Here is a 12,948-nt window from a genome sequence, read left to right as displayed (position 1 = left end):
TGTGTGTGTGTGTGTGTGTGTGTGTGTGTGTGTGTGAGTGAATATATAAAGTATGCATCATGAGTATGTATTATGTTTACACTTGTGCTAGAATGTGAGTATGTTAGACAGACAGACAGACAGACAGACAGACAGACAGACAGACAAACAGACAGCATAGCTGAGCGTTGCGTGGCATGGCATAGCATAGTTTTGTTTACTTAAAATTGTTCTTTATTTTTAGTTATTTAAAAAAAACAAAAGACTTGCACAAATGCAGCTTTGTCAGCATAATATAGCATTTTGAATGCATTCATTACGCCAAACAGCCTGTTCGTTATTATCTCAAGAGAGTAATCACTATCTTCACATCACAAACATAACGTAGCATAGCTGAGCACAGCATAGCATAGCGTAGTAGGGCGTAGCGTAGCATGATTAGTTTTTACGGTCTGGTCCATTAACATTAGACTGCGAATTTTAATAATCAGAATATCAGTTTTAAGACAGGTATGGTTATCCATAACCCTGAAAGAACTGTTCATATTTCCTAATCAGCTCAAGAAGAGGATTCGCTATTACCTGCACTCTACTTGGAAATGGATGCGGCGCGGTATGGCAGCTCTGACGCCTGGTAAGATTTCACTTTCCACGAGCACTGTTGTTGGCCTTCATTTCTTATTTGTTCGACTTGTCAGAATGATTCTAGTTTGAGTGTATGGGTCAGAAAATCAGAGGGGGAGCATACTGCTTATACTATTAGCAGAATGTTGCTGAATGCCTACGTTTGTAACTTATAGTTCTAGAATTGGCATGAAGCCTTTGGTCGTTTTGGACAGTTTATGTTAAGAAGTAAAACTTACGTCTTTCTCTTGCAACAGAAGACACAGGTCCAATTTTCGAGAGATGACGTTGTTTTATCCAGAATGTTATATCCATTTTCTGTTGAGATGCAGTATCCAGTATGGCTCTAACAGACAAGGTTGAAGTTGAAGCAGTTTGCTCTAGTAAAATTTGATATAAATTTTGTCAATGAGAGTCGAAATCTTTTTAGAATTAGTTTTGTCTTCAACGAAACGGCCTCGCTATGTCGTCAGTACTGGTAACTAGAAAACGGTTATCTCCCCAGGCATGACGTCCATCTTCATGCTGTCACCGACACAGAACGCTTTTGTCAGCGCAGATTCTCGCTTAGAGGCTATCTCCGGGAAGTACGCGCCCAGGGTACAAATCTGACGTGGTCCGCTGAGAGTGCGTCATCGTATTGAACTGATTGTGCATATGCTAGTGAGACAGTATCATCATCCTTCAGGGTCATGGGACTACACTGTATACACAAAAAAACATGGATTTGAGTCTGAGTACTGATATATGGTCTTCACCAAGACACACCTAAAATCTCTGGTTGATTTTGTTGGAGGGGGTGTTGTAAAGTTATTATGGCGTAAGCTTATTTATAACTGAAGGCATTATCTGATGGTCTCCGTGGAATGTGCTGATTATGGCCTTGGTCGACAGCGAAACGGTCATTTTGTAAGCAAGAGAATGTGGACATTTGCAAGATGCTGGGCATTTGTCTTGTAAAGTTTAAGGTCCTTTATTGCAGCCCCGTTTTCTCCTGAATGTTTCGCCCCTTTCGACATTTAACAAATGTTTTCTGGACGGTGCAAAAATCAAAATCATTTGTGTCAGAGAGTTGTCAGTGCCACTTCTAGTACAATATTCTATTTTTCCCCAGAAATATTTCGTTTCTCTTGCCGGGCATCAGACATGCCTAATTTTACCACATATTGAACTCTAGATAAACAGGAGTTAGGTTACATATTCACAAACATTTGTAGTTAGATCTATATTTGTAAGCGCAACGTAAATGGAGTCCCTTTGCGACTAGACCTATAGGCATTTATAAAATGTGTTTATACCGGGTGCGCATTGCTAATCGAATTAATTAACGAGTAGGGGCCAGCCAGTGATTTTCCCTGGAATGACAAAAGCAACCATTTTGGCACAGATCGACTGAATTTGACTAAATTCGGTTGTAGCCTTCAAAATCAAGAAACATGTTTCTTTTCAAGGTCGCGAGACGATTCGCTCGTATTGAGACTAAACGATAGCTTGTTCCTATCTGCAGAGAAAATTATGGCTGGCCCCGACTCAATTCGACTGAATTCGATCGGCAGGGTGTATAGTAGATGTTCGAATATCCTCAGACAAGTTGTAAGAATGTAAATGCGAAGGTTTGTAAATAGTCCCAACGTGGTTGGTCAACGTGTTTGGGCACAGGCATAACGTAGGTAGCTCCATATTAATCACACTTTACGTGCTTGGGTGTATGGATATCATCAAGGCGCGTTTGGTTATTATGTAAGCGCAGAATTTTTCGGTGCAATAAAGTAAAAGATTACAATCACTTTTCCCTTTAGGAAGAATCCATTTACTTGAGCAATTTATTGTACATTTCTTTACTGACTCAAGCTTCTGCGTGTCTTGTCGTGAAGAGTTCGGATTTCCAAGGTTATTATTGAAGTCTATATGGCTCTATTTGTTTCTTGTTTGTTTTTGTTTTGTTTTATATTTATTTAAAATTTGTTTCGTTTCTTACCTTAATAATATTGTACTGATTGCATCATATTATTCTATTTTCTTTCCATTTGTCCCCAATGCTGTAGAATGTAATGTTTTGTATTCCTACTACCGATGTTTGCATCTTACTTTGGTTACTGTTTGGTTCATGCTTTTGCCTTATCTTTTTTTTTAAAAACAAACACGTTTTTAAAAAATCAAGATTTATAGGTGATGCTTCCACACCAGCTGTTATACCCACAATCTTCCACGAGTCTGTCACTTTGGCTAACAATTATACTCTGAGGCAAAAGAAACGCGAATAACTGAAATATGAATAAAACACACTACACTCTCACTAGACAGGGGTTTGTCATGTGTAAATAAAATTCTAATTCGTCAAATAATTACACAGTCATGAGTGTGTCTATAGGTGGCTATTTTATTGCAGCGTAACTATGTCATTTCTTTGACCTTGACCAAAGGGCAGAAAGTAAGTACCGTGTGTGACCTATGGCTGCCATAGACGCTTTGCATCTTCGACCCATAGAATTCACAAGAGCGTTTATTTGTCGACGTGGGGTCTGTACTCACACCTGGCTGATGGCTGAAGCCAATTGAGGAGCTGTCCGTGGTCGTGGCTGCAACTGATTGAACTGCCTCCAGATAGCATCCCAAACGTGCTCGAATGGAGTCATTTTCCCAACGAAGTGGACACACGATGACAACAAAGTTACATTCTTTCGGGTCCACGGGAAGGGCGCCACCTTCGACCCAGACCCGAGAAAGCCTGTCTTTGCGGGTAGATTTTGTTCATTTCCTATGTTTCTCACATGATTATAATGAATAATGTTCGACATGACTTGTGAATTATGACAAACATCGGGTTAGAAGAACATCCTTGAACATTTTATCAAATGTGTGTGTGTGCCTCCTAAAAGAAAGGTACCAAAAGTCGCCACAGACCATTTTTAGACAAAAAATCACCAAATGGTGTTCTTGATACTTTCACTATTTTTTAACAATGTGTTAAAAGAGTTTTCATTGATTTGGCTTTTACATGTTTTATTTTAAATTATTTTGAGAGTAGGGCATGTTTTAAAGATGACAACTGCTTTTAAAAGGTGTTAAAATATATTCTAGAAGCACGTTTTCTCTTCCCCGCTATGTTTTACCATTGAATTCTAATCATGATATTGATGTGAACTGAATGTCGAATTGGAAATTAATTTTCCATAAATAAATACATTAGAAACATTTGATCATGGTTTTTATTTTCAAGTATGTATGTGTTCTAAACTTAAAAGCCAATTTCCTCAAAATTAGATCTTTATTACCTCGCAAAATGTGTAATATAATCTAAAAAAAACTACTTGAGAAATCCAAAAACTTAAAAAACCACTGTGTGGACATTGAATGTCCTTTTATGTACAACCCTTAACTCCAAATGGTTAAAATCCGACTTTTGGTACCTTCTTTAGGCACACTCACAAATACCCGAGAGTTGTTTTTTCCCCCCAATGGATCATACTAAAATTGAGCAGTCGTAAACGAGTGTCTCTAAAACGCACTGATGTCTTCACACCATTTTAAATAGAGTCTTTCCGGGAAGATTTCTTCACATTGTAGGCCTTCATAGCTTCTGCATGACACAAACACTGAGTTTTTATCAAATGCATGCATAACGAATTTCCTCTATTTGTAAACTAAAGTGCTCTTTAAAAAACCTATTTCCTTGACATGATTTAGTCTGGAAAATACAACTACACAAGTAAACGTTTTTAAATTTCTTTTTTTTCATAGAGAATCAGAATTCCACTACTAGTAAGGACTTTTCAGAATACAGCGCACAGGTATTTAAAAAAAATATTAGTCGTCGGGAGACTTAGGACGCTGAACCAAGGTCCCATCCCCTGTACGAAGTCTCCCTACATGTTCATGAAGCAGACGTCATAAAAGCTTGGTTTAATTTTTATGAATTTGGCATGAAACAGACAGACACCCTATAGCACAGATGCATAGTTTTGTGAAATGATTGGTGCACTATTAGTAGTATTAGGGCGTGTAAACCTTACAAACTGTGGGAACTAAACAATAGATATATTAAATAAACTACATTTTTATTGATCCCAGTTTGGAAATTTGGGTTGCAATGGCATACTTACAAACATAAAGGTATAATTATAAATACGTGTTCATACGTACATACATACATAAACAGATAGAGATACATAAATACACAACTCTATACCAATACAGAACAATTTCACAAACATACCATTGAGGGCTTTGGCATCCAAGAGGTTAAGGTGTTCGCCTCTCATTCAATAGGTCCCGGATTCGAATTCGGATATCGACGGAAAATTTTCTTCTCTAATTTTTGTTACTTTCACATCCTTTCCTGCTCTCTAACAATGTTCTATCGTGTGCTTACGTCTCCACTTCCTGCCCCCACCCCCTCACCTCCTTTGTCCCCTCCTCTGGGCTCATGACTCTTTCTGCAGCTTTTCTACTGCTTCTCCCTGGCTCATTCTTACTGCTGTCTTCCAGCTACACCCCCGATCTTATGGTATATATATGATCTACTCATAGCCTTATCGGACAAGGGCGAAAAATCTCGGAGGTCCCGTATGCAAGTTGCGCACATTAAAGATCCCAAGGTGGTCCAAAATCGATAAGAGTAGGCTTCGGTCGTCTCCCGGGCAAAATTCAAAATTTCCTACCAACTTAAAATATTTGGTGTGTCCAGTTCATAATCACTTCTCTATTTTTTCCTTAAACGTCTTAAAATAATCCCCTTCGCTAAAAAAAAGATAATAAGTTTAGTAGAATATCGATCTTGTGAATCCATGATTAGTTCTAGAAATCTACTTTTAAAAAAATATTACACAAACTGCTGTATGTAACCAAACTAACCCAAAAAATGAAGATTTAGGTAGAAAGTGTACTTGGAATAATGTCGAACCCAGTCAGCCCATAAATTTTCTTCTTCCTTTTTAACCTTACCCTAACACATGGCGATGTCAGGCAACATTTCATTGGTCCGGAGTCCACCTATCCTAAAACTGTGTGGGTGGTTGGAGACCGCCACTGGTAGGTCCTACTTCTTTACTTTCCCTCTGTTGTTACTGTTATCGCCAAACTCGCTACGAGTGTCATCATCGCTTGGGTTATCCCCAAGAGCGATTTATAGGTCAGGTTACACTGTTGAATATCCTATTATGTTTAGCTTAAGCGCGTGGACTTTGGCATGGTATTGTAGATATTTTACGGCGCTATAGACACAGAAATGACAGTTATGGCGCCAGTGAGGACCTTGTTTTCATATAATATTTTGGCTAGTGTTTGTTTCTGGCTTCTTTTATTTGATTATTGTGGGTGTTTTACGTAATAGAACATTAAACATTTTTGGGCGGCACTGCACGTCCGTGCTCTACCGTACGGACGAACCGCGCCTGATACCATGCAAAAAAAATGTCCCCTCCCCTATCTCTCTCTCTTTCTGCCAAACCTCTTCACTGAAGGGCACAAAAGCATTGGGGTGGGGGGGGGGGGGGGTGTAGGCCTACCAAAAACAATTAGCTGCAACTAATTCTTCTAACCCTGCCTGTGTCACAGGTAGCACGACTGACCAGTCCTTCTTCTGCCTCGAAGAGAACCAAAAGTCGTCTCAGAAGTACAAACAATGTACACATACATGTACAACGACACGAGCAGATTAGAACATATTGAGGCGTTCATCCTGATGTCTGTGGAATCGGCGAATCTGGTCGAACTTTACGATGAAAATAATATCATTGATGCAGTTGCGGCAAAACTTACTTTCTAAGACATGCTGAATGCTGTCATGCTGCTAAAAATACTTTTGATTTGCTTACCCGGTATACATGATGTATAGAACCTGGGTGTTTTTGAAACACACACACACACACACACACTCACACTCACACACAAACACACGCACACTCAGACACACACACATTCTCTCTGTCTCTGTCTCTCTCACACACACATACACAAAGACACACACACGCAAACACACATTCGCTATACCCGCCCCCCCCCCCCCATTTCATGATGAGCAACACGTGTAAATTATGATAGAATTATTAGTTCCCATTTGTGGGCCAGCATGGGTAAAAATGACCGAGCTGATTTTTGACGTAGTCCAACCCTGGAAGGAAGAGATAGAGATCCACTAGAACGTTTTTTCTGTCCTCGTTTCCCATACGACATTTCCACACCCCACTTCTCCCCATGACTCTCCCCTATACAATGCCCTGCTCCCAACTAAACACACTTCATTACAAAAATCATAAATAATACATTGAAGGGCTCCCACGAAAAACAAACAAACAAAAACCAAAAACACACACACACAAAAAGAAAGAAAAAACCCCAAGACCCCTCCAACCCCCCCCCCCCCTTAAAAAACCCCAAACAAAAACAAAAACGAACAAACCTAACAACCAAACTTGAAAAGGATACCTTGAAGTCAACTTGAAGGGATCCTACATTAAAACGAACAAACTGAAGATACACTTATTGTTAATTAAACGTTTATTCAGTTTAGATGTGTAGGACTTACACTTATAATACACAGAAAAAGAATACGCTTTGAGATTGAGAGGGGATAGCATCATTTGCCTATTTCATGGTTTGATATAGGAAGAAAGGAATGTGTAGCAACACACACACACACACACACACACACACACACACACACACACACACACACACACACACACACACACACACACACACACACACATACTTAAAATTTTGTTTTCAACATCTACAGAGCATCACTTGTTTATTTTTTTAAGAAATAGGACCCAGACAAAAAGTAAACACACTGAGATAAAATTACGTACACACACAACACAATAGTATGACATTGTTTTTTTGAAAGGTACACTTAAGAACATATAAGCTCCAATCATTGTCAAATCAATGACATAAAATAATGTACAAAAATGCCATTCTTTTACATGGAACCAAACATTTCTGACACAAGTGATGATGCTTGACAGCATGTTGCTGTTTTATTTATTTAGTTTATGATAATATCAAATTACAATAATGACCCAGTTGACAAGAATAACAATAATAATGGACATAAAAATAAAGATAATTATTAACCTGGAATCCTGCGAATGTGGTCAGATCATGAAACATGAAAATAATGATAACTTGTCTTCGCACTTTTCAGGCCTAGATCTATGAAGACTGCTATGAAGGAGTGTACAATTTGGTATTCTGACTTCCTTTTGAAATTAGAGACATTGGTCTTCTGCATATTGGTCAAACCAACATTTTACATTTATAATAATAATAATATACCAAATAAAAATGACTGCATATGTAGGTAGTACATACCCACACTCTACAGCAAGCCCTATGCGTTTTACAACTAAATGTATTACTGCCCAAGCAGACCCTAGAACACTCAGAAACATTCCCAGCAAGCATACAGTTCTCCTGGGAGAAGTGAGGAAAGGTTGTGTAAAGTGCCTTTCCTAAAAACACAACGTAGGGCCCCTGGCAGGATGTTTTAGTTTAGTTTTAGTAGATGTTTTATAGCGCTCCCAACTGCATAAGGTCATATGAGCGCCAAGGGGTGGATGTCAACAGGGAATCAGGTTTACTCTGCTCACCTATCTAGCTTCAACAGAACAAAATCTGCTTCGACTATCAAGGCATCCCGAAAATAGCGGGTCCCAAGAGTGTGACAAACATACAAAAGAAGTAGAGGAAAATGACAATAGTAAGGATTAGGAAAGGAAAAGCAGCAGTTCCCTGTTGCAGTTCAGGCACAGTTATGTGCATGACATTGATGAATCAGCCCATTTACAATTCTACTGTGCATAAGAACATGTTCCCCCCTTTAGAAATGGCCTAAAGATACTTCAGTCAGTAGCACCGCCCTGGGGGGTATGGCAGGATTTGAACCCACAACCTTACAGTTGCGAGTGTGAGAGCCTAACCACTAGGCCACCAACGTCACCAAGATATAGCCTAAGCCTGCATGGGGGCCCTCTCTTTGTCTCCTCCCATTTGTGCTATGTTTTCTGCATGGAAGTTAGGGAAAGAAAACACAAATGGGTATGCAGACAACGCATTTTGGACAGATGCCTGCTTAGATTATTTTTACTCTCAAAAAGAAAATATTCTCTATATTGTTTTATCATTACTTTCAGAATAAAAGTACAAAGAGTAACATTGAAAGATAGAATTTTCTTTTTATAAAAAAGATCTTGCATGTTGACCGCCCTTGTCTTAAACTATGACCTCATGTGTAAAAAAAAATTAAAATTAGAAAACAAAGAAAGGAAAAAAAATTAAAGCGGACATTGTGATTTTGATTGGCACACAGAACAGCTATTCAGCTTTACTTTGTACTTCATTTACACACACTAAATTATTAAATATGTACATTGACAGATGCATGCAACAGACATAAGTAGACAGGTAACAATTTCATTTACACACACTAGATTGTTAACTATGTACATGAACAGATGCATGCAGCAGATAGTGGATAGGTAACGTTAAGACTTCCAGTATACAATAACCACAACATTTATAGAGTCATGACAAATACCAAAATGTTTGTTCTTGTGCCACAAAAATTGTGAGAATCTTCAATCTGGCTCTAGCACATTGTTATGAAAATTACTGCATACATTGTTCCACATACAAATATTGTTCATGAACAACTTTCAAGTATCAATTAATGCATGAAAAAGTTGCTTAAACAAAGAGGTATTGTCTTTCCTAACTATGTACATTCCACAGACAAAATGCGTTACCTTTGCATAGACTAAACAGAAATAAATAAAAATAGATACTATGAATGAGCATTTGCCAAAATGTATCTTTCCACATGTTAAAATTTCTGTAAAATTGTGTATAACTGAAACCTCAATAGAATGGTATCTGGACCACTCTCCAGTTGAAGATTGGAAAGTTAAGACAATAATAATCTTATTTTACAAAGGTGCTGAAACATACAAAATTAATTAATGCCTCTTGTCTTGTACCATGACAACACAATACATGTAATGCGTTTTTAAAAACACGAAACACCATTTGATTTACCTTTTTTCCTAGTGCTTTTTAATAATGAATGCAACTGGTTCTGACAATAACATTGAAATGTTATCATGCTATTCTTTTACAGCATTTGCAACACAAATAACCTATCTGTATAATAATTATATATATATATATATACGTATGTGCCACAACGTGGTGGAATCAGGTGCTTGTCAATTTTTGGGCATGTAGAGTTACTGGTATCATCTGAAAGCTGATTTATTTGCCTTGCTTCCAATAAAATAAACATCCATTTATCTTTCATGGAATTTTGTACTTTTAATAAATGTTTCCCAGTAAAATGCACATGAAAATGTGTTTTTATACGGGCCTAACAGAGGGCCAAAAAATAAAAATTCTGTAAAAATTTCCACACTGGCGGAAAAATGCCTGTTTCTCCGATTTCATTATTTTGATGAGCGCCTGATTTCACCACGCTGCCTCACATATGAACCTAAGATTAGAGTTGTTACCAGAGAGTAACATACAAAGAAAAGAAGGGAGAGAAAATAGGACGATACATGTTTGATTGGAAAGAATCTCATGCCAACCACCCACCATTTGACATTTCAACGACAGGCACAATCCTAGCTCAAAAACTGTTTGAGTACTTGCTCTGGCATTTCATGTCCATAATATGCACAGATTAGCTGTGCATGCAGGGCCTACGATTCATGTAAATTGATTATCATTTATTTCACAGCCTCCATGACCTTTATTGTGTCCCCACCTTTTGCCAATGGTTCAGGTATATCTCTTAATATTCATCACTTGAACCAGAATTCCAACAGAACCTGCTACATATGTGACACATCTGTGTGTGCTGGTGAAATGAACACAGCATGATTCATGTAGCATGCCACGGGTGTTTTCTTTGAACTTGTTTCCTGCACTGCAGTGCATTGGAGTTAAACTGTACATAAAAATCAGATGGCTGTCTTGTCCCCTATACATTGAGGAGTTCCTCGGTCAAAGCAGGTCTGCATAACACTTGGTAGCTCAAATCACAATTCAAAACATTCGTGAAGTATGAGCGTGACAAAACGCAAAATAAAAAAAGAGTGTGAGGAAAAAACCTGGTGTGCAGTACACAATATAATATAATGAAATATATTATAGCATAGTATGAAATAATCATCATCATCCAGTGCCAGATCTGCGACAGATATCTGCGATCATTGTTCTCCATTCATTCCTTTGCTCGGATGCTCTAAAAAAAAGCCACGTTTCCCTGATCTTTTCCTGTTACCCATTTGTTTAGGTTCCCTAAGTATGTTGTTCTGGGCCTACCCTTGCCTCACTTGCCCTCAATTTTGCCAGTGAGAGCTAGATGTTCAAGACCCTTATGTCTATTCAGGTGCCCCAAAAACTACATGTGTCGTTTCCTGATTGTTTTTAACATTGAGCGTCCCATGTGGGCTTCACCAAGCACTACCTCATTTGATTTCTTTTCCTTCCAAGATACTCTTAGCAGTCTCCTAAGAAACCACATTTCTGTTGCTTCTATTTTTTTTTCACTGTCTTTAGTGATTGTCCAGCATTCACAGCCATAGAAGGGTTGACCAAACATAGCATTTCAGGACTTTCATTTTGGTGTTCATTGAGATGTTTCTATTTTTCAGGATTGGGCTCATTTTATTGAAACTAGCCTTAGCCATTGTAGTTTTCCTTTTTATTTCTGTGGAACATTTGGCGTCAGATGTTATCATATATCCTAGATATTTAAACTGTTGGTATAATATAATATAATATAATTTTTAAAAATATAATAATGTAATGTAATATAATAAATACCTGCTCTAACGGCGACATATCCAAGAAAATTACAACTTTCCACTACTTCCTATGTGTTTTTTTTATTATGACACTCCCAGGATATACCATACACATAAAACAACCACTTTTTAAAGCTATATCGTAAGCAAGCTGTTCAAACGAACTAAACCCAGACTGCAAAATTTTTCAGGAGGAGTAAGAACTTTTAAATTCTTTTAACACGTGTCCCTTCACTATGTAATTTTTCTTGCTTTTCAATTTTAGAAAATTGACTATTTAAATTTGAACAAAATATTTCTTGGTTAATGGGAACTGATACCACAGACTTAAAAACTGCAATAGGCTATTAAAATGATTCCAACAGAACAGAGCAGGAAAATGAGAAAAGACATGGCAGAACTCAGGATCATACACATGTATAGGTGCAATGTGTGATTGAAAAGAAAAGCACAAAACTCAGTTCGCTTACACTTACATACTAAACCAAATTGACTGACGCACCAACCCATTGATCTGCGTTTGTACTGTAGTAGTAGACTACATAGATTACAAATGGTAGAGATCCAGATCTATAAAATATACAGTAGGTATGCAGTGTGTCCCTTTATAATGGGAACTTTATAATATCAAATAGTATAAACATATATTTTTGCACTGGTCATTTGATATGAATGAGCCGTTGTATTGAAAGTGTTCATATATGGATGGTTGATAACAAACAAAAGATGAACGAGGAGAAAACGGAATTATTACTCAATTTACTGTATACCATCAACAGGAAGTTTGAACTCAGCAACATTGGTAACTTTAGGATAAGTCCTGAAAATATTACTTTTGGTAAGATGGCCAAAAAACCCTAGGTATATTTACTTGACCATAAATTGTCAATAGAGCATCAAATCAATCACCTATGAAAACAAACGTATCATGAATTTCTTAAGGAAAACAGGACAAATTTTAATTTCTCATCTTTTGAATCAAAATCCTCTTGAAATTCCAGTAGAGTCAAACCTCATTATATATTCCCGTCTCCGCCATACCACCAGCTTTTTGCTGATGTACAAAAAGGATCACCTATAAACATAGCCTTTGCACCTTTACACAGCCATTCGTCTGGAGAGAGAGAGAGAGAGAGAGAGAGAGAGAGAGAGAGAGAGAGAGAGAGAGAAGTATTAGTAGTAATAAAGAAGCACGATCTATAAATGTCATCCTCCAACCACCCACATCTTACCTTTTTATGGGAATCGGAAGGCGCAATATGTGAATGATTGATAATTGATGAGCACCCCTGAAATCTCAGTCTCGCTGATTACACAAGTCGATTCCGGTGTCCTTGCTAGCATCTATTCGCTAACATAGGAAACGAAAGACGTCATAGAAACAGTTCATTCGCAAAGCAGACTTACTCTTTTACATCCAACATGGGCAGATAATTGCTGTTGACACATCCTGTCAAGTCGGACAAGTTCATGGTCGCGTACAGCGTTTTTGGAGGACTGGGGAAGAGAGAGACCGTATAGATAATAATAATAA

General features: G+C 37.8%; 1 protein-coding gene across 1 annotated transcript in view; it reads left to right on the top strand.

Annotated features, from left to right (window-relative positions):
* Positions 1–3,803, top strand: part of LOC101846963 — a gene marked incomplete at its 5' end in the record, with an annotated part of 14,675 nt that extends 10,872 nt beyond the window's left edge. Inside the window, 2 exon segments of the mRNA XM_005098985.3 lie at positions 538–613; positions 1,109–3,803. Of these exon segments, the coding sequence (XP_005099042.1) occupies positions 538–613; positions 1,109–1,215 (183 nt within the window). The 3' untranslated portion in view covers positions 1,216–3,803.
* Between the last annotated feature and the right edge of the window lie 9,145 nt (positions 3,804–12,948).

Source organism: Aplysia californica, unplaced genomic scaffold (assembly GCF_000002075.1).
Source record: "Aplysia californica isolate F4 #8 unplaced genomic scaffold, AplCal3.0 scaffold00199, whole genome shotgun sequence".
Lineage (NCBI taxonomy): Eukaryota > Metazoa > Mollusca > Gastropoda > Aplysiida > Aplysiidae > Aplysia > Aplysia californica.
Note: the sequence above shows the minus strand (reverse complement) of the source record. Positions and strands in the feature narration are given on the sequence as shown.